The sequence below is a fragment of the Ammospiza caudacuta genome, chromosome 28, assembly GCF_027887145.1.
Source record: "Ammospiza caudacuta isolate bAmmCau1 chromosome 28, bAmmCau1.pri, whole genome shotgun sequence".
NCBI classification, from domain to species: Eukaryota; Metazoa; Chordata; class Aves; order Passeriformes; family Passerellidae; genus Ammospiza; species Ammospiza caudacuta.
This window is the reverse complement of record NC_080620.1, coordinates 4,693,090-4,714,708: the sequence shown is the minus strand read 5'-3', so window position 1 is coordinate 4,714,708 and position 21,619 is coordinate 4,693,090. Positions and strand designations below refer to the sequence as shown.

At 45.2% G+C, this 21,619-nt stretch overlaps 3 protein-coding genes across 9 annotated transcripts; 2 read left to right on the top strand and 1 right to left on the bottom strand.

The window, feature by feature from the left end:
- The first annotated feature begins 389 nt into the window (after nucleotides 1-389).
- TPM4 (tropomyosin 4) lies at nucleotides 390-8,912 on the top strand. Of its 4 annotated transcripts, none has more exons than XM_058821000.1 (9): nucleotides 390-703; nucleotides 2,647-2,772; nucleotides 5,633-5,766; nucleotides 6,032-6,149; nucleotides 6,573-6,643; nucleotides 6,860-6,935; nucleotides 7,221-7,283; nucleotides 7,369-7,438; nucleotides 8,564-8,912. In XM_058821000.1, the coding sequence occupies exons 1-9, from the start codon at nucleotides 590-592 to the stop codon at nucleotides 8,644-8,646; spliced, it is 855 nt and encodes a 284-aa protein (XP_058676983.1). In that variant the 5' UTR covers nucleotides 390-589; the 3' UTR covers nucleotides 8,647-8,912. The 4 variants fall into 4 exon arrangements, with proteins under 4 accessions (XP_058676983.1, XP_058676982.1, XP_058676985.1 ...); XM_058820999.1 differs by lacking the exon at nucleotides 8,564-8,912 and adding an exon at nucleotides 7,898-8,116 and having other exon boundaries at nucleotides 394-703; XM_058821002.1 differs by lacking the exons at nucleotides 390-703; nucleotides 2,647-2,772 and adding an exon at nucleotides 3,485-3,722.
- Nucleotides 8,913-9,124: 212 nt separating this feature from the next.
- Nucleotides 9,125-17,107, top strand: RAB8A (RAB8A, member RAS oncogene family). 3 transcript variants are annotated; one of them, XM_058821004.1, is made up of 9 exons: nucleotides 9,125-9,284; nucleotides 9,667-9,727; nucleotides 9,913-9,973; nucleotides 10,747-10,824; nucleotides 11,246-11,335; nucleotides 11,942-12,007; nucleotides 12,348-12,398; nucleotides 13,289-13,422; nucleotides 15,368-17,107. In XM_058821004.1, the coding sequence occupies exons 1-8, from the start codon at nucleotides 9,125-9,127 to the stop codon at nucleotides 13,379-13,381; spliced, it is 660 nt and encodes a 219-aa protein (XP_058676987.1). In that variant the 3' UTR covers nucleotides 13,382-13,422; nucleotides 15,368-17,107. The 3 variants fall into 3 exon arrangements, with proteins under 3 accessions (XP_058676987.1, XP_058676986.1, XP_058676988.1); XM_058821003.1 differs by having other exon boundaries at nucleotides 13,289-17,107; XM_058821005.1 differs by lacking the exon at nucleotides 11,246-11,335 and having other exon boundaries at nucleotides 9,161-9,284; nucleotides 13,289-17,107.
- On the bottom strand, nucleotides 16,950-20,880 carry CIB3 (calcium and integrin binding family member 3). 2 transcript variants are annotated; one of them, XM_058821006.1, is made up of 6 exons: nucleotides 20,830-20,880; nucleotides 20,478-20,512; nucleotides 19,635-19,746; nucleotides 19,141-19,288; nucleotides 18,209-18,404; nucleotides 16,950-17,732 (listed from the first exon to the last, which is right to left on the bottom strand). In XM_058821006.1, the coding sequence occupies exons 1-6, from the start codon at nucleotides 20,878-20,880 to the stop codon at nucleotides 17,711-17,713; spliced, it is 564 nt and encodes a 187-aa protein (XP_058676989.1). In that variant the 3' UTR covers nucleotides 16,950-17,710. The 2 variants fall into 2 exon arrangements, with proteins under 2 accessions (XP_058676989.1, XP_058676991.1); XM_058821008.1 differs by lacking the exons at nucleotides 19,635-19,746; nucleotides 20,478-20,512.
- Nucleotides 20,881-21,619: the final 739 nt, after the last annotated feature.

Sequence of the window (21,619 nt, the reverse complement as noted above, 5' to 3'; positions counted from 1 at the left end):
TGTCTCATATCCTGCATCTTTTTATAACTTAAATTTAGCCACCTCTTAGGCATAGATTTGTTAAAAAATATTTATTTATTTTATGTCTGGATTTATTTTGGAGTAACGTAAAGAGATCCTTCCCTCGATCAGCCTCATGCCTTTTTTCCAGGAAGGCAGGCCATCCCCAAGATCTGCTGGGTTGGTTAATTGCTCTGCACACACAAAGGGGAGCTAATCAGCTTCTCTTCAAGCATGTGTTCATATGTCAACACTTGTGCTTCTGTCAGAAGCTTAAAAATGGAAACAGTTTTCTCTTTAAGAAAACAGGACCCAAATAAGGAGATGGAGTGGTGAAGATTCCTCTAGTGAGTCTGTTCCAGCTCATTCCTTAGAAAGGCTGTGGATGGAGCACCGGAGAAGGGGCCAATAGATCTGGGTTTTGTCCAGGGGGCTCTGGGTTTAAAGCTCTCTAAAACCACTTGTAGCTCATTTTCCCTGTGACTTGCCTGGGTACAACTTCTTTCTCTGTCCAAGCTGTTAAAAATCTAAAATTTTAATCATAAGATTCTTTTAGTTGCGTGACAGATCCAGCCTGTCCTTGAGCAAAATGGAAGCTATCAAGAAAAAGATGCAGATGTTGAAGTTGGACAAGGAGAATGCCATTGACAGAGCAGAGCAGGCTGAGACGGATAAGAAGGCAGCTGAGGACAAATGCAAGCAGGTAAGAGGAAACAAAATCACTGGCTTCGTGTGTGCTGTGGAAATAAGTGTAACAAAATAGCGTGTGGCAATGTTCTGATTCAGAAAGCAAAATAATTTGAAGTTGGTTTTCTGTTAATCTTCTTTTGAAGTTTTTTGCCTTTTTGTTATGCTTATACAGCCAGGACTAGGATGTAACTTCTCAGCCATCTCAGTCTTTCCAAAATTAACATCATCCACAGATTATTAACAGTACTTTGTCTAAGTTTTCTTGAATCTTACATAATTCTCCTAAATTTCTCATGCTTTGATTCCATGCAAAAGGCCTTTACATATTTAAAATCAAAGCTGTAAACCCTGACACCTGTAGGACTAGTGCTAATAGAGTCGGCTGTGTCTAAACATTAATTAAGCCTCTCCTTGAAATGAATTAATAAAGTTCACTTCAAGTTTTTGGTGCAGAGAGTGCCCCTTAGAGGTACCAGCTGAGACTCAACAGGAGATAGGTTCTCTTATTTTTTGTGTCAAGAATAATGGAAAATATCTTAATTTGAATGCTGTTCTTTTAACTGAATTCTAACAATAACATTTTCATATTCTTTTGCTTTTCAATGTCTTTATTCTGGTGTCTGTCTCCTATTTGAGCTTTAGTATTTTCAGAATGATCTTGAAATGTTAGCTGAGTGCATTCAAGTTTTTACAGCACTTCTTGTAAAAGTACCACATATTTCCCTTTTATGTTCCCTCAATCTGCTGCATCTTCCACGCTGCTCTATGTTATAAGCATTCATCTGGCCTAATATTTCTTCTTCTTTAGAAAAACAAATCTTTGATCTTATTCCTCTTTTCTGAATTGTCTCAAAATTTTCAGCTTCTTTTTTAATGTGGGCACAATACTCAAATAGTTACTTTATTATTCATGCACAGAGTCAGCATCTGCTTCATGCTGCTCAGTGTCCCTCTGTCAGAACACCCGAGCAAGGTTTGCAGCTCTCTCACACTCTCTGGTTATTCTCTGCAACACACCAACATTCCAGAATAGCACACTCCCAAAAATGTCTTTAAAACTATCAGTGGAACTAAAATGAAGGAACTACACCAAAACACAAACTGTTTTCATAGAGTAAACTTCTGTGAAGGTGGAGCTAAATGGATAAATCACTGTCTGAACAGACTGAGCTGATTTGTGTTGCAAATGAAAGGATGGAGCAGATGGGTTTGCAGGCCCACCCTTATCAGCAGCAGGCCTCTGATAACGTGAATTCTTCGGGGAGCATGAGACAGTTTATCACTAACCAGCCTCCCAGCAGGTTATAAATAGCACAATTCTAGTGAACAATATGGATTTATATGGTATGGAGGAGTCTGAGCCTCATATCGTGTCGGGGAATAATTCCTCACAGTTGGGGAATAATCCAGGCTGGAAGGGACCTCCCGAGGTCAGCGAGTCCCACCCCGAGCAGGGCCAGCCCTGGTCCCTCCCACACCCAGAGTGCCTCATCTGGGCTGAAGTGTCCTGAAGCACACACAAAGATCATTAATTCTTTTCAGCTGTACAGAAATGGAATAGTTTCCTGAAAAATCACCAGGTAATAGTGTTACAACGAACACTAAAATGACACAATTTAAAAACATCTATAATCATGCTGCAAAACTGCTGCATGGTGTCAAAAAAAAAAAAAAAGTGAGATGAGAAAGGGCTTATAAATTCTGAATTAAACCAGATGCTGTGTGTGTGGTGCAGGCAGTGTTGTTCAAGGATGACAGGTTTTTAATGACTCTTCCCTGGCAATTGCTCCCAGTCATTCTCAGACTACTGTCACCAGCAGAACTTTGATCTGGTCTTTTGTGGCTTTTTGTACGCTATAATGGGTTAAAACTAATAGTAAAGAGTAGTTTTATCATATTAAACTGTAACTGATACTACATCAGTATGCTCACTTTGGGGTTTTTTTCTCTTGAAAGGTAGAGGATGAGCTGGTAGCTCTGCAGAAGAAGCTGAAAGGAACTGAAGATGAACTGGATAAATACTCAGAGGCTCTTAAAGATGCCCAGGAAAAACTGGAGCAGGCTGAGAAGAAGGCCACTGATGTACGTACCCATGCCAGTAACTCTGCTCGCTGTATTTTCTACGCACTTCACTGGTTGTTTGCATTTCTGCCGGGGGATAGAAAGGCGGGATTACAGTTTTAGAGGGTGCAGCGTTTCAGTCTCCTCTCCCCTCTGCTAAAGGGAGCGCGGCTGTTCTGCACCGAGCCTACTTGAGCCTCCAGGGGTACCCGGAGGGGACTCCGGGGTCCTGCTGGCAATTCTTAGGGAAAGGAGAAATCTCCTTTGACAGAACTAAACAAAATGGTGCCTTTTGAGGGGAAACGGGACAGCAGCAGGATTATGCCGTGGCATAAAGATGCCCTTTGCCTTCATCCCGGCACCAGGGCTAAAGGCCAGTCCAGGCTCCGCGCCACACCCGCGCCGTCGTGGCAGCGGCGTGAAAACCTCGCCTTTGGGGGGCCGGGGAGCGCGGCTGCGGGGCGGCATCCCGCGGGCCGAACCGGGCCGGGCCGAGCGGGGCAGCATCCCCCGGGCCGGGCCGGGCCGAGCGGGGCGGGGCTGCATCCCCCAGCCCAGGCCGAACCAGGCCGAGCGGGGCGGGGCGGGGCGGGGCGGGGCGGGGCGGGGCGGGGCGGCATCCCCCGGAGCGGAACGAGCCGGGCAGAATCCCCCGAGCCCGAACCGGGTCGATCCGAGCGGGGCGGCCCCGGACGCGCCCGTCCCGTCCCGGCCGAGCCCGCGCCGCTCCTCAGGCTACGTCACCACCTCCACCTCCAGGCGCGTGACGTCAGCGGGCCATTGAAAGGCGCGGGCCCGCCACGTGCAGCACCTCCGCGCCCAGCCCGCCGCCCGCGCCCATGGCCGCGCCGAGCTCCCTGGAAGCCGTCAAGAGGAAGATCCAGTGCCTGCAGCAACAGGCGGATGAGGCGGAGGACCGCGCGCAGGTCCTCCAGCGGGAGCTGGACCTGGAACGGGACCTGCGGGAGAAAGTGAGACCGCCCGGGCTGCCCGCTCGCCTCTCTCGGTCGCTCTCTCCCGGGCTGCTCCTTCCTTCCTGTCTCTCTCTCGCTGGGGCGCGCCCGGCTCTTCCCCGCTGCGGGAGGACGGCTTGGCCGCCGGCTGCCTCCATCCCCGGGCTGTCCCCGCTCCGCTCCGCACTCACCGCCCGCGCTGCCGCAGCGCCGCGCCCGCCCCGGCCCGGCCCGAGCCGCGCGGAACCGGGCGCGGCGGCCGCGGCTCCTCGCCCGCCGCTTATCGCGCTTTGGGGCCCATTCCTGCGGAAAAGGCGCTCGAGCACCGCTCGGCACTGGGGAGCGGTTGAGCGTTTAGTAGGAAATGGCTGTTTAATTAGGCAAAAGCGCTGCATGACACGGAGCGGGGAGTTCCCGCCTCTCGGCGCCGCACCGCTGGCTTCAGCACAGCTGGGAAATGTCCGAACTGCTGAAAAATAACTTTCCGTCCTGGTTTTCACAGAGAAATGCGAAAATCTCCGCTAGCGTGCGGCTCTCCCGGGGTTGGACAGCTGGTTTCACTTAGATTTGTGTGCGATCAGCCTTCCCGGCATCTTCCTGCTATTTTATCACATGTCAGCGAGTTAGTTTTACCGTATAAGGACTGCGGGCTGCTGCTGGGAGAGGTGGAGCCAGGCTCACCCCAGATTCCCAGTGGCCCCGGCTCCATAACTTTGGAATCTTGCTGAATTAAAAAGTGACTTAAAAGCGCCCTGTCTAGTGGAAGGAGTTGCTGCCGCAGAACAGATGCCAGTTTTGTACATGATCGATGCCTTGTGTATAAATCGGGAAGTTAAACACTGCACTGGGTAAAAACAGATGAAACGTTGGATAATTTATGACTAGAGGAATCCTGGGTCAGCTTCCATTTGGATCAGCCACTGAACTCCTTTCCAAGATGGCTCAGAAGTGAATGGAAACCACTTCCTCCAGCTTAGGAGTGGTCAGTGACCAAATTTCCTAAGCTGCAGAAAAACGCTTTTTTTTTTTTTTTTCCAAAGTGTTTTAACATAAAGCATAAAACAGTCGCCCCTCCAGGATCTATATTCTGTAAAAGTGAGGGGAAAAAAAGTTAATTTTGTATATGGCAATCCTCCTCAGAATGGGGGACAAAACAGTGCACAATTCTGGCAGTTACTAAGCAGGGTTCCATTTTCCTTCAAAAACAAGCAATTAAAGGAGCTGAATCTTAATAAACACATATTTATGGACAGCAGTTTGTCCATGTTATCTGTATCGAGCATTTCTCCCATCAATCTCTTCCATTTATTAACTAGTCCATTTTTATACACTAACGGTGTTCCAATTACTGTGCAGTTTGTTCAATAATACACAAACAGATCTTATTACTGAGAAATGCATCCTGCCTAATTCCTTCAGTACTGCAGGAAGCAAAATTAACTTATTTTAAGAATCTATCTTAATTTTGTCCCAAAAAAAGCCTGACTGCCATGCTGAGGCCACTGTCTGTGCCCAGCTGAGCCTGTAGATTCTCCAGCATCCAGGATGGATCAGGACCTGGCTCCAGGGTGTCACTGAAACCAAGGGCACAGAAACCCACGGTGAAGGTTTTGGAACTAAGCCATCATGGAAACGGTTCATTTTTAAAATTTGGATAGATGCAGCCCTGTGAAGTGCTCCAAAAATACCCCGATCCAGCAGTCCTGTAGAGTTCCTTTTTGTGTGGCAGGAATGATAAGTGCCATTAAAAAAAAAGCAAGAACAAGCACACACTCCATACCTTGACATTCCTGAGATGCCAGAGTTGAAGCAAACAAAAAGCAGCGGCAGAAGGGCCCCTGAGCTGCCCTGCAGCCCCAGGGAGATGCTGCTGTGGCTTTAGGGACACTGAGTGCTGTGTAACCCTGCTCTGGGCATTGTTCACACAGGCTGAGGGTGAGGTGGCAGCTCTGAACAGACGCATCCAGCTCGTGGAAGAGGAGTTGGACCGTGCCCAGGAGCGACTGGCCACAGCCCTGCAGAAACTGGAGGAGGCTGAGAAAGCAGCAGATGAGAGCGAGAGGTACGCTCCTTTTTTATTTTCTGGTGTTAAACAAAATGAATGTATATCAATAAAATACTCCTGTGTAATTTAGTATCTGCATGTGCTGCTGCAGGTCAGAGACTTGAAACTTTCTTACAAGCCTGATTGGGTAATTCCATTACCCTTGATAACCACTGTGGTCATAAGGGGCCTTTTTTAGGTTACAAATATCAAATTCCACTTTGTGAAGTTGGGATACAAGTGCCAAAATGCTTCTACATTAAACATGCTTTGACTTCTGCAGAGGAATGAAGGTTATTGAGAACAGAGCAATGAAAGATGAAGAGAAAATGGAAATTCAGGAAATGCAGTTGAAGGAGGCCAAGCACATTGCTGAAGAAGCCGACCGCAAGTATGAGGAGGTAAAAGGGAGAAGGAAATGGTGAAATGTACAGGAGAGCCATGAGCAATAACAACACTGCTCTTCCGTTTAGTCCCTCTGTTCAGCTGGCACTGGCTGATGCTTCAGCCTTGGAACATTGCCAGCAAGGAGGAATTTTAATGGTGATCTCAGCATCCTCAGTACCCAATGCTAAAAATACTGCGAAGTCCAACTGGGGAGGGCTGTTACATCTGTGGCTGTATGCTTCAGCCTAATTTCCTCACTCCAGAGCAAGCAGGAGCAGAGTACTTCTGATTGCCTGTTGAAATCTGTAAAGAGTGTCCCAGCCTGTGGCAGGGGATGGAAATGGATGATTTTTGAGGTCCCTCCCAGCCTCCCCAGCCCTGTGCTGTGATTCTGTGAGCTGCACACTGACTGATAACTGGCTGTTATCTTTTTACAGGTTGCCCGTAAACTGGTTATTCTGGAGGGTGAACTGGAAAGAGCTGAGGAGCGTGCAGAGGTGTCTGAAGTGTGAGTAACTGTTCAGAATATAGGAAATATCAACACTACATTGCATTAAAAATAATCTCCTGATAGGCAGGCATGTAGTTAGTACTCATAGAAAAGTTTATTTGCACACTATATACCTGGTTTTCTTCTTTCAGACTTAATTACTTCCTCCCTTCCTCCCTCCTCCAAATCATAACAGGAACACTAATAATTCATACTTCTATTTTCCCTTTCTAGTAAGTGTAGTGACCTTGAAGAGGAGTTAAAGAACGTCACAAACAACCTGAAATCTTTGGAAGCTCAATCTGAAAAGGTTGGTTCTTTCAGTAAACTAAAGGGTATGGGCAAAGCCAAAACTTGTAAATAGAATTCATAGAAATAAACCAGAAATACAAAGCAAATGAGAGGTTTGACCTGCCTGCCTGTGGATACCACTCCATCAGTTCTGCCCAAACAATGCTGAAGCTCTGCAGGAGAGTATGGAAATGGTTTTTGCAGCTGTTTTAAAAGGAAGAGTGCTTGTAAATAGGTCACAGTTTTATAAACATTTATTATTGTTGCTACAACTTCCCTTCAAGAGCGTTTATTGTTTTCACAGTACTCGGAAAAAGAAGATAAATATGAAGAAGAAATCAAGATTCTCTCTGACAAGCTGAAAGAAGTAAGTTTGGCCATCCCCAAGCTGGATGCATCTTTGGGCATAATCTTTCTAGGAGCACCCAGTGATGCTATTTCACCTTTTTTAGGCTGAAACTCGTGCAGAATTTGCAGAGAGAACTGTTGCCAAACTGGAAAAGTCTATCGATGACCTGGAAGGTATGGAATGAGTCAAATTTCTTTAAAAGTGATCAGTTTCAAATCAGATGACAAATTCTATGAGTGGGTGCTGGATTTAGTGGGAAAGAACAGCAGCATATTGGTAGATGGGTGTGATGTGTCTACTGGTGGAAATTCTCCTGAAAAAGGTTTTCTTCCATAAAGTTGGTAACAATTCCCTGATTTTGGCCAACTAACAGATGGAGGGACTCAAGGGCTCACCATACTTAATCTGCTTGCTTGAAAACAGTTATGGGATTACAAAAAGTTCACATAGGTGGAACTTCTGACCAGGCAGCTTTGTGGGTGTTTTTGCTTTCCTTCTGATACTCAACTACTCTGTTTTTCTTCTTTTGTTTTCCTCCCAACTGCTTTGGCTGCTGTTGCCTTTTGCCTCTCCGCTCTCCTCCTGTGGCCTGTCCTCCTCCCTGCATTTCTTGCTGCCCTGGTGCCTGACAGATGAGCTCTACGCTCAGAAGCTCAAGTACAAAGCCATCAGCGAGGAGCTCGACCATGCCCTCAACGACATGACCTCTTTGTGACGTGCCCCGTGTGGGGACACGGGGAACTGCCTCTCACTGTGTTCTCTCAAGCTTTTCTTGCCTGTAATCCCTGCTGTCACTCCTGTGCCGCCTCCACCTCTGTGGGAAATGAGCTCAATAAAACGTGATACCTCTACCTGTCACCTTGCAGGGTTTAATTCTGGATAGATCAGCTCAAAGTCGCTGGTGATGGCACCAGAAACACATTCAGCTCCTCAGGTGGGGTTGGGCCAGACACGGTCAGCATGGGGCTGCACCTGACAATTGAACAATTGAATTTTGGTGTTCCTTTAGTCAGTGAAAAGCTTTGAGTGTACTCAGTGTCTACTGGTTAAAAACCTCCCAGTCCAAGGAGAACCCAGCAGGATGTGGCCCATAAATGACACATTAAAACAAAGCCCTTTCACACTCCATGAGAAGTGTCCAAAAACCTCTCTTAAGCACAGCAATTACAAAAAATTGGCCCAGTTTTGATGATAAAGGTGTCTTAAATATGAAGGTAAGTTACCCCAGGTTTTATTTAAAGAGAAAAGGCTATGAAATAATGTGATTTCAATCTTGTGGTTTTCTTCTTTCTCACCAGAAAAACTCGCTCAAGCCAAAGAGGAGAACCTGGGCTTGCACCAGACACTGGACCAGACACTAAATGAACTGAACTGTATATGAGGGGCTCAGAGCTGCCAGCAGCCACGGGAGCCAGCCCAGGCCCTGCCCCGCTCCTCTCCTTTCTCTCTCTGTATCCTGGAAAAGCCAATTAAGTTATGACCGGCACGGCCACCCCGTGGCTCCGGGGAGCCGGGCCGGGCCGGGCGTGGCCGTGCCCTGGCTGTTCTCACGGTTCCCTGCTCCCGCCCTGTACCCCCGGTAGAAGCTGCACCCGAGCGGCGGCGCCGCCTCCGCTGCCGTTTCTTATTAAAGGATTTCTCACAGTACCGAGGCCTCTTGGGGTTTTTGTGCCGCTCGGGGGTGTGACGTCACGGTGCGGGCAGGTACGGGAGTGACGTCACTATGTCACAGCCCGGCCCCGGAAATTACGAAGAACCGGCGGTGGGGCCGACAGCCAATCGCAGCGCTGTTTGCGCCCGTGTCAGAGCGGCCCACCAATGGCGTGCCGGCTCCGTGCGCTCTCCGCCGGGCTGGACCAATGAGCGTGTGGTGGGCGGGGCCGGTGCCCACCAACATGGCGAAGACCTACGACTATCTGTTCAAGCTGCTGCTGATCGGCGACTCGGGCGTGGGCAAGACCTGCGCGCTCTTCCGCTTCTCCGAGGACGCCTTCAACGCCACCTTCATCTCCACCATCGGTGAGCGCCGCCCGCACCGCGCCGCGCCGCGCTGTGCTGTGTACCGCGGGGGGATCGCCCGCGGCACCGGCACCGGCGCGGGTTCGCTGCCGTGGCGGGCCCGGTTCGCTGCCATGCGGGGTCACTTCACTGCCATGCGGGGTCACTTCACTGCCATGCGGGGTCACTTCACTGCCATGCGGGGTCACTTCACTGCCATGCGGGGCCGGGCTCGCTGCCGTTCCCTGGCGGGATCTCCGCACGGGCTCCGTGCGGGGCCGCTCCGGGCAGCGGCGGGCAGCGAGCGCTGAGGACGGGACACTGAGCAGCCGAACTGAGGGCAAAGCCGCTGGGTCTGGCCTTCGGCGGGAGCTGTGGGTAAAGGAATTGGTTCTCCTTTCAGGAATCGACTTTAAAATCAGAACGATAGAACTCGATGGCAAGAGAATCAAGCTGCAGATCTGGTAAGGCTCCTCTGCCGCTCCGTGCTGGGCGTGTGGATGTGGTCGGTTCTCATCCGCTTGTGCTGCTCGGTGGTTCACGGTATTTAGAACCCAAAAGGCAGTTTTGAAGGCTGGTTTATTTATTTATTTCTGTTTGGCTCGTGGTGGTGCTAGCGGGAGCTGAGGCGGTGTTGTGTGTGTTGCAGGGACACGGCCGGGCAGGAGCGGTTCCGGACCATCACCACCGCCTACTACAGGGGAGCCATGGTAGGGGCACAGCCGGGATCCTGTGCCGGGGCCGGGTAAACGCAGCTGCCTCTGGAGCCCTCCCAGCGTGGGGCTCTGCCAGGCTGCAGCTCACAGCTCTGCTGCTGCTCCGGGGGCTGCTGGAGCTGTGCTGGGATGCTGGGTAACACCCTTTGCTTGGCTTAGAGTTGGGGTAACTGAGAGGTGTTTTAAAAACTTCAGTTTTCAGTCTCATGAGAAGGGCGAGACAATACAGATGTTACAATTCATGCCATCAGAATCAGAAGCCAACTATTTCCTAATTACAATACACTATAAGTGTTTCTTGGTTTATCAACTTTTTACCACACTATGTTGTAGATACCTTACTAAAACTACCCCCATAGGTCCCACTACAATATACCTTTCATAATTCTATTCCTCCAAAGTATCTAGTCTTATTTACAAGACCATCTGTTCAAACTTTTTTCTAGTTCCATTTCTCTCTCCACAATATCTGTTCTATTCTATAGTATTTCTAAGTCAGCATTTCTTGTCTCAGAGTTTACACAGGGATGCACACTGTGTGTGACTCCTGTCAGGTCCTGAGAACTCTCTATAAATCCCTTTCCCACATTGGGACGATCTGGGACTTTGCAAAGGCAGCTTCCCTGTGTTTCACTCTATAAATACATGTCCTGCACACCTTATCTCACTGCCATTAGCTGGGAACCAGTTGTTAAAAATAGCCACTGTTAAACTGCTCCTCTCTGCTATAAACTTTTAACTAATAAACAATTTTTCTTTACCTTTAGGGCATCATGCTAGTGTATGACATCACCAATGAAAAATCTTTTGAAAATATTCGGAACTGGGTGAGGAATATTGAAGAGGTAATTTCTCTTTTTACTCATTACTGACTGTTAAGGTGTAATTTCTTCCTCTGAAAGGAATTAAAGCTGAACTGCTTCAGGAGAGTTACATTTTGTCGTGTGCTGCAGGATACTTGGAAGATAAGTGGGATGGAAGTCAGTAACAGTTCTGGAATGCCTTGGCTGATGGGGATTTGTTGTTTGGCTGTAGCTCCTGTATTTTTGGGGGCACCAAATGTGCTAATTTCCTGCCACAACAATTGATCCAAGAACTGCCATGGTGCAGGTGACATGCTGGGAAAAAGGGTTGGAGGGGGCTGGAAATCTGTGGAAGATGCTCGGGACTGGCATCTCTGTGTTGGGTACTCAGTGGTGCCTCTCCTGCCTGACAATGTGTGTCTGCAAAAGCCAAGCCCAAGTTTCTGCTCTGTGTTTGTCTCAGCACGCCTCTCCTGATGTTGAAAAAATGATCCTGGGGAACAAATGTGATGCAAATGACAAAAGACAGGTGTCTAGAGAGCAAGGGGAGAAGGTGAGTGCTGTGGTCTCCATGTGTTTTGATTTGGGCTTTTCAGAGTGTAAAACCTGCCCTGCTGGGTGTGTGCACGTGGTGCCCCAGGGGTGTCCCTGAGTGACTGAACTGTCCCCAAGCTGCCATGGCAAAGCTTCCCCCACTGGGACCAACAGCACAACCTCTGTTAAGGACTGCTGTCAATTTTCTGACATGCATGGGACTTCTCTAAAAGGATCTAGAGTTGGACATGGAGAAAACATGTTTTGGCTGAAAGCCCCTGGGACAAGGTGGATGGGGTTGTCTTTTCTCATCTCAGATGTTACTGAGTCTAGGCAGAGTTTTTCTCTGCACTGTGGTTGTTATGAGACTGACAAGGTATCTGTACAAGAAACAAATAAAAAAGAGCAAGTTAAAATGTGTGCAGAGTGTAAAAGAGCAGAGCAAAGCCAGTGAGAACAGATGCCAGTGGCAGTGGGATTTAGTTCCTCATTTTTGCAGATTGTTCTGTCTGTAAATGCCCAGCTCCACTGGCTGGTGGCAGCAGGGACAGATGCAGTGCCCAGGGCTGTGTTTTGGAGTTGTTCCTGCAATTGTTCCACTAATGTGCAATCTGCTTTTGTTCAGCTTGCTGCAAGTTTCGGGATTAAATTCATGGAGACCAGTGCAAAAGCAAATATAAACATAGAGAATGTGAGTACTGATGCCTTTCTCCTGTATTTATTTATTCTCTCTGTGCAGAGCAGCAGTGTGGGCAGCTGTCCATGCTGGTGGGGTGCAGAACCCACAGATGGGTTGTTCTGCATTTCCTGCAGCACAGACCCTGCCTGGGAGTGCCACTGTGGCTTTGGGGCTCACAAAGAAGGTTGTGGAGCTAGAGAAGGAGCATTAAAACCTGGAGCAGAGGGAAAAATACTGAAAAGTTAATGTTCTTGTATAGCATGTTAAAACTTGGGAGGGCAGCTTATTGCTATACAAAACTGTTAGAAAGTATTTTATACCCTGTAACACTGAAATGTTTGACTTGTCACAGGCATTTTTCACTCTTGCAAGAGATATCAAAGCAAAAATGGACAAGAAGTTGGTGAGTAACTTTGATTTCATCCATGGTGGATTTAAATAGGAAAAAAAAAGCAAACCAAAAGCCACATTGCAAGAACTGTTTCACACTGTATAAAAAATGTGTCATAGTCTCTTTTGTGAAGGATCCCTGAAAGTTCTAGAAATTTATTTTTAGTTTGTCAAGCTGGGCTTTGATGTTGGCCATCTCTGCATTTCAGGAATTAGCTGTAATGGTTGGGGTTTTCTAAATAAAATTATCTGTTATTTGTTTTATCAAAAGTCCGGGGTAGAGCAGTTTAATGATACTTCTCACTCTTGCAGTCTGAAAATCATATAAATTAGAGATAGAGGAGGCAGACATCATACTTCAGGGTAGAAACTTCAAACTGTTTAAGGATAGGTAAAGAATGAATGGTTTTGGATAATCTTTGCATGAATATCCTGGGTTGTGTTTTTACAACAAATAAATGCACAGTGATGTTGGATTGTTCCTTAAGAAATATGAAATTAAACTAATGAAGGCTCTTCCTCTCTTACTGATATTTCCACCTTCATGTGACCAGACATGAACTGATGCCATGGGATATTTTCGGTCTTGCTGATGATTCCCAAGCCTTCCAACAAGAGCCTGACATGCCCTGTGATTTGTTGGGTTTTAGTCTCAGCTGTCTTTGGGTTAATGGAAGCTGAGGCCTAGGCACAGTGTGAGCTGGTTGAAGCCACAAGCTGCAGATGCAGTTTTCCAGTTTTTTATCATGGCTGGTGTAAGACTGAGATAAATGAGTGAAGCCTCTTACTGATGGTGGGAAAGGTTCTTGTGTATGTCAGGCTTGGTTAAGAGTGACCAGATAAGTGTGGATGGAAGAATCTGTTAAGGATAAATCAGTAACTGGATATTCTTTCCACCTTCAGGAAGGCAATAGCCCTCAAGGCAGCAACCAGGGAGTCAAAATCACACAAGAGCAGCAAAAGAAAAGCAGCTTTTTCCGATGTGTTCTTCTGTGAGGGACGCGGCCTTAATCCGAGCTGGACTGTGCCTGTGCTAAGTGAGGTCTCCTCTTTCTGTGGACTTAGTGCTCCCAACATACCTTGTCACTCTGTGACCATCTGAATAAGAAATGGCTTATTTTGGTAATTGTCTGACTCTTCAGTTATGGAGATGAAACAAGTTTATTTTTGTCAGATTGCCACTGGGCATGTGTATTGTCTAGCAGAGGAAGAGCAGATCACATGTGACCTGGGATGCAGCACCATTGCTTCAGTCTTCATTCCTATCTGTCATATATGCAGTTTAGAAAGATGAGGTTGTGATCAAAATAAGAAACTTAAATGCCACTGTTAACAAAGTACAGGTGTGCATTGATGGTACATGAGCTGCACACTGAGCAGTGGCATGAGACCATCCCAGAAATGCACCCAGGTGAGCAGTGCAGGCTGATGCCTTCCCAGGAGGTACCAGGGAGCTTTCTGCAGCTCCACCTCTTTACTGCTACAGAGAAACTCCTTTATCTGCCTGTCTCTGACTCAGCTGTGTTACTCTAGACAATCCACAAGTACAATTGATGTTTTAAAAAAATTCTCCTCAAAGGAATCTATTTTTTTAAGAAAAGAATGTGTGCTGTACATAGAAAGGGTCCTTACCATTGGTAATTCATCCATGTTAGACTTGACTGTGCTTAATTAAGTACTCCAGACATTCAGACATGTTTAACAGGAGCTGATGGCTACACTGAGTCCTGTCCAGATGATCTGTCATCTGTCCTTGGAGAAGCAGAGTCAGGCAGGGACACTTACACAAAACCTGTCACCTTACAATGGGTGGCTTTACCACTCTGCAGCTGGGAATGACTCCGGACCTATCCTGACAGAGTTGGCAGTTTTAAATCACGACACAGAAACGTGCTGCACTGCTGCCAGTCACGTGTTCCCATGCACACCTGCTCACATATGCAGATCAGTGTTGCACACCAGAACACTTGTGAGTGAGGCTCTCTTGTGCTGGCTGTTGGTCACTGCAGCATCAGGCTGCTCACAGCTTGTGCCAGAGCACACCCAGCCCTCCCAGAACAGGCTGTGTCTGTCCCACAAAGCCAGGCCAGGACATTGCCACGTGTGCAAGGCCAGAGCCAAGCACAGCTCCTGCAGGGGCTGCAGGGCTGGCTCTGGGTTACACCGACAGGAGGAGACAGCAGGAGCATCACTGTCCCAGGGACTGCAGGGATGGTGTGCCTGACCAGAGAACACACCAGCTGTGTCCTGCAGCTCCCTGGAACTGAAACAGCCTTTGTTTACATTGACAACTGCACTTAAGGGTAAAATCCAAGTTGATTTTGAAGTTGTGGAATTTACTCACCAGTTTGGTTTTCTTTGAGTTTGTGGTATTGAACTCTGGGCCTAAGAGTAGTGCTAATAAGTGTTGCTGTGGTTAAATATCTGTTGAATTCACAATTAAAACTATAAATCTGCAGCATGCAATTGGGCCCAACAGGAATACTGCCTGTTCCAAAATGGAAAAAGATTTCACTCTGTAAGTTGCTGGTTTATAGAAATGCATTTTAGATGCATTTAGATGATCTCTGTCCTGATTAAAGCTTTCCTCTAACCGAAACCTTATGATGGTTTGGTTCTTTGTTTACTTGTGGCTTTTTAGCATGAGGACTTGATGAACATGCCCTGTAGGGGATTTATACATAGATGTAATTGTAGGATAAAACCATGTTAAGTTACTGAGGAGGCTTCTAGACAGAGTGTAGTTAACACAGACCTGTAGACTGGACAAGCAGCACCTCTGTCTTGAGCTAAGGATGTTTTTTAAAGATTTTTTGTGTGCTTCAAGTAATGATTGAGGCACAGCTGGGGTGGTGATAAGACAGGCTGAATTTCCTACATAACTCTGTAACAATTTGCTTCTGGCTTAGTCATAACTGTGGATTGTCTTGCATCTGTATTGTGCTTTATACAGCCAGATGCTGAGCCTGATTTATTTTTCAGAGTGACTGGAAAAATTGGTGTTTATCTGACTTGATACCATGGCTCTGCCATGATGCTGGTTCTTGCCTGTGGACTGTATCAATAACTCATCCCAAGATGGGAAAACAAACCATATTCATTTACAAGTGGGTAAAACCTGAAGGATGGTATTGTGATTTTTCACTCATTTTCTAAACCTGAAGTTACTCTTGCATTTGTATGTGAATACCTTCTGTTTAAACTTATGCTGGTTGTTGCATGTGTTTATGCACCTAATTATGACATTATTTCTTCTTAGATGGTTGGGTTTATGAACAACAGCATTATTGCTTGATCTCAGGAAGTCTCATGCAGTTACTGTGACTACAGTCATCACTGTACTTCTCTACACAGACATTAAATCTGTGTAAGCAACAGGAAACCTAAAATGCAAGTGTAAGAGAGGAAAAGGTTAAAGACACTGCACTGCACATGGGCTTAGCTGTGTGTCACTAAACACAGGCATCAAATCTAGAAGTACAGTGTGTTTCCATCACATCATTCAATTACTGTGCTTATTAAGTATGAATGTACTGGAAAATGCAATTGTCAGAGAGGTACTCTGTAAATACATACTTAATCTACTTGTGTCTAAGCTTTCTTTAACTAAGGAGGAAAAAACCAGAAATTTGGTACAAAACCTGTAAAACTGAGGAACTGAAGTAGGTCTGCAAAACTAACTGTGCTTACTACACATTCTTAGTGTCTGAATACCACTAAAATGTCAAGTAATTGCTTAACATTTGTTTTGTAGAGAAACAAACCCATTTTTGAGCATGTCCTCAAATTCCCTTATTTCAGTGAGTATCATGGAATTCTGTGGTTGACCTTATTTTTGAGGCTGGTTGCAGTACATTGCATAGTTGTCAGAGACCTGTCAGTCAGTCTGTCAATTAATGGTGGAGCTGCTTTTAACACTTATTTAACACCTGTGTTATCTTTGTCCTGTGCTGACAGGCACAGCTCATGTTTCCTGCCATCAGAACCTTCTGCCAGCTTCAGACTTCCAGCCTCAGATTTATAAATCCTATGGATTATTGTAAGTCTCTTTACTGCTGCTGAAAATTCTTTGGTTTCTCCTTTCCTGTGAGATGCTGATCATCTCCCTGATGATTGCTGAGGGGTTTTTGTGGTGGTGTGTTTGGCTGATGATCATGCTCAAAACTGCCATGATTTCTTCTTCTCTTGGACTTGCCAGGGGATTGCACAAACAGCTGTGTGAGGATGGGCTCCTTTGTGCTTGGGGAAGAATGATGACTAACATGTGTCTTCATTTCTAGCTTAACTAAAGATCTGTTCAAAGGAATGTGAGTGGTAGCTGCAGTCTGAGTGTACCAGGCTGCCTTATTCCCATCCTTACTGATCCTGAGTTTCTGTGGTTAATAAAGGTAATTAACTGGCTGGTTAACTGGTTAACTCCAGCCTTTCTGCAGGAATCATCTGCTCTACATTGAGTGTGAGTTGGGACTTAAAACTTTGTTTGAAGGGAATTTAACACATCCCAAAATTTGTAAAAATAACTGTAAATTGTATTTTTCCAATGATCACTTTTGGCTGCCACCCTTCCCACATTACAACTGCTTTCTTAAACACTTCTCATTGATTTTCATGTTTGTATTAAAAAAAACTGTTTATTACAGTATGTCTGTTTTTACTCTCTTGTACAGGACCCTAAGCACTGCATAAATAAACTTCTTATGAGAAGAGAATTTTACAAACTCAGGTTTTCAGTCCTGTTCATCATTTGTGCACAGGGACCCTGGTGGGTGTGGAAAAAAGGGGATTTCTGAAAATGGAGAAGAGGGACAGGACCTGGGGTAGACTTTTGTCTAAACTGCTGAGGTTTTCACTGTAAATCCTGAACTATGGGAGAATACTTCAGGAACTGATTTATTGGACCGTTTATTAAGACCATAAATTATCAAGAGTTACTTATGTCTTTGAAACTAAAGGGATTTTTTCACTGGTTAAGGCATTTTTGGGTGAATTTTTAGAGGTTATAGTTTGATACAAGTTTCTTTACTTCCTGGTGGTATCTGAACTTTAAGAAAAATACTTCCCTTCTGACTGTCCAGGCCAGGTTTGCTCTAGCTGAGGGTGGGTAGACATTTTGCTAAATTACTGGGAAATTCTGCTGGAGAGCTTAATGAATTGTTCCTTTTAAAGAGAAAAATTAAAGATAGTGGTTCAGTGAACCTCTGAGTGGTTCAGTTACCAGAAGTTGTCCTCTCTGCCTCTCTCATCTTGTGCTCTCATGGTAATCTCAGGTGAAGTAATGGTTGTTGTAAATCCCAGAAGCTCTCCCATCCCCGAGGTTGATGAGATTCAGATTCGAATATGAAAGGTGCTGTTAAAAAAAGGAAATCATGAGCACTTATGCATCACTGTTTAAAGGGTTTACTACAGTTAATTGTAGGGCTCTGTGATAAACTGGGAACTTTATTTTTTAAAGATGTGGTACATTAAATAAATGCAAGATTTGAGTGCTGGTTTGTGTAAGAAACCACATTAACACTATGTTAAACACTGAGTCAGCAAATCTCATGTATTTATCAATGCAGCCTAAGTGCTAATACTAACTTTTTAAGTTACAAGGACATTCTATCATGCAAAAAGTACTTTGGAAGTTCAAAAGCAAGTCAAGAAGCCTCCAGGCTTTTTCAAGCATCTCTTTTTGCAGTGTTTGCAGTGGGCAGCTCTACTAGAACCTGCCACAGAAGAGTGGTGATCTGCAAACACTGAGGAGATATAAACACACACTTCAGAGGCTTCTGACAAGGAAACAGAGAGAATTTTGTGCTAGAAATTCAAAGCAAATATTACCTGAGGAAATCTGGAGCTCGTACAATCATATGCTGAAAGTCTGCCAAGGACAGTTTGCCATCATTGTCCACATCAGCCTCATAAATCACCTTCTCACACACGAGGCTGACTTCTTCTGGGGTCAGTTCATTTCGGGTTAATTTGTTAACAGTTTTCTCTAGGTCTGATTTGCATATGTAATCATCGTTGTTGAAGTCTGACAAAGGAGAAAAAGTTAATTTAAAGTGACAAAAGTCAGCATTTTACATGGTGGTTTGCCAAGACCCAATAGAAGGGTTGGTTCCCAGGCTGTGATGGATTTTTATCAGTAGAACTCTCAAATCAGAAATGAAGTTACCTCCATCTATTTGTAAAAGAAATGTGTTACAAAATAAAAATCTCTTAATTTCTCCTTTTCATACATCAGGGTAACAACTGTAAGTAGTTTAATGGCTGAACATAGCCTAGCCATCATTAAATCAATCCAGCAAGATTGTGTTGGTCTGATACATTGTTTGTCTTTAGCTGATCATAAAGTAACTGTAAATACACTTTTAAAAAAATCTTTATATTTGTATTTGGAGGAAAAAAGCCTGCAGTGTGCTTCCCTACCTCCTCCTCCTCCCAAATCTACCCTACAGATTCATGGGGACCCAAATCCCCTGTGCTGTACTTTTCCAAGCAGCCCCTCAGACAGAAATATTTCTTCATGTTTATCAGCTCTTGAAAACTGCAGATAATTTCAAGTTGTAAATTTGATAGTAAATCTTAATACCAAATAAATTAGAGACAAAAGGATAAAGAAAACCAGAAGTTTTTAGAGGAGGGAGAACAAACATTCAAGTGCAGTTAAATGGAACCTAGAAGTCATCATGCTGACAAAGCAAGGATTTTGCACCCCTCCACGAAGCTGCAGGATTTCCCCACTTACTTTTTATGCATGTCTCACTCACCATAAATTTTAAAAGCATAATAAGCTTTCAAGTCTCGGGGAGCCATTTCACTTAGCACAGAAAACATGTCCAGAAAATCATCCAAAGTCATGTTGCCGTCGCCGCGCTCTGAGAACACCTCAGCTATCCGCTGCCGGAACGGGTTGTCCTGGGAAACAGCACAGGAGCAGGGCAAGGTCATCCTTACCAGCATTGATTTCACTGCAGGCAAGGCAAGTGGAGCCAGATTATTTTTGTTGAAACACCTTTTTGGCAATTCCTCCCCTTTCTGCCTCTAAGTTCTTGTCTAATGCTGTGTCAGAAGCAGACACAGCCACACCCGGTTTAACCTTTGTGCTGTGTTTTCTGGGAATTACTAGAAGCTTCCAGAAAGGCTTTTCACTTTGATAGCCCAAATTTATTTCCGTGGCAGCCTCCCAGCAATTAGTCCTGGATGAATTATTCAGAAAGGGTAGATGAAGCTGGAATGAGTCACTCGAGTCGTGTGTGGGTACCTTGAGCTCTGGCATGCTGCTGATGAGCTCGTAGGGGAGTGTCACGGCTGGTTTGTCCGAGTAGTCAAGGGGAACGAGCTGCGGGGCCAGGTCTCGGTACCTGTGAAACAGCCTGAGACAGAGAGAAAGCCTTGTTGGCTCTTGAGACTTCTGAGAACAAGCTGGTTTGCTTTTCCACCTCATTTTTCACACTTTGCGTCCATTACCACATGGAGATCAGACACTAAGTAACTGTATGTTTTTATTGGAACAACCATTATTAAAACAAGCGACGTAGTGAAAAATACAAAGCTTCATTACAGAACTAAAATGCTTACACAGGACATGCAGCCAAACATTTAGGAGAGGAAAACAAATTCATGTTTTCAGTGAGGACTCTCAGTCCCACCTGATCCTGCCTTTATCAGATCCTCTGGCCAGAAATTAAATAGGGAGTTCAATGAGAAAAACGCATCTTGGAGCAGCAGTGTAATCGTTTCCAAGAAAACATGAAGAAAACTCGGCACAATCAGCAAAGTATTCCAGAGGATAACAGTACACTTTGAAGCATCTGTCTGAAAACCCTGTGAGAGAACCGTGGATGTCACTGCCACTAAGACATAACTCATTACATTTATTTCTAATAAATAAAGAGGGACTAGTTCATTAATATAAAATTTAGAATTCTGACTCAGTTTATGAAAACGAAAAAAGCCACAAAAAATGGTCCGATGCCCCCAAAGTATCACTTTAAATTTTAGTAAATCCATTTAAAAATTATTTTAAAAATACATTACCCCATATGTAACCCGCCTTTACAGCAATCTCTGCCCTTTATCCACAACATGCATACAGAAGACTGACCTCAGAATTTCTTTCCTTGTGAAAAATGTGCAGTCCTATGAAATAAGAAAAAGTATAACACAAAATGACAGTTTTTAGCATGCATTGGCCCAAACTTTTCGCATGCAGTGACTTAAATAAAGTTATACTGTAGTTTATGTGTAAGCATTAAAGATTTCTTTTTGGCATACAATTAGGCATATCTTATAACCCTTCCTTTTGCTGTAAAAAAATCAAACTATGTTCCTAAAATCTTTGCTGCAATTCAGTACGTCTGCTTACTAATTTTTAAAAGATGTTGTTTTAAAAACCCAACAATACCTTTGCCATTATTCAATGTCCTGCCCAAACAGCCATTTAGTTTGCTTTATACCTGGTATGCATCCAGTTGCTCTTGAGTGAAAATGGTTTGCTTGTTGCCCATTTTGAGCTGGGAATACTGACTCTTGTCAGTTCTTTCCTCAAAGGCACCTTTAAAGGTCGTCTGGATATTCAGTTATTAAAAGCTGCAACAATGAGGCTCAGGTACAGCAGAGGATCAGGTAACCAACTTCTACAGGCTGCAAAGTATCATAATAGGAGCATTTCATCAAATCTTTAGTCTGGCTGCTTGAGGCTCTTATCCAGCAGCATTCACCCGTCTCCTGTGTGCACCACGAAGACTCGGGTTACAGGATTTAGCCAAATAAGTAATAGCTGCTCATTAGTGCCCTTTAGCTGCAGGTAGACCCAGTGGACACTGCTTTTTCATGCCTTCAGATACGGGGAATTAACTGAAAAGTGTTAGTAGTGTTTTCCTTCTTTAAAATTTAACATCAAATGATGGAAATTTGGTCGCCTCTCCTCCTTTCCTTCTCACGTTTTATAGGGTCAGAATTAGAAAGGTTGGAAAAGCCCTTTTAGATCATTAATGCAGCACTGCCAAAGTCACCACTATACCATGTCCCCAAGTGCCACATCCACATGTTTTTTGAACACTTCCAGAGATGGTGACTTCACCAGTGTCCTAGGCAGCCTGTGCCACTATTTTCCTTTAATGCACACGGTTAAAAACATCCACATTTTGCAAGTCCTGCTTCGGTTCCCCTCACGGAGATAATTTTGGACTGGGCTCACTGCCGGATCCCCTCACGGATGGGCCGGGCGGGGCTCGTTCCCGGTTC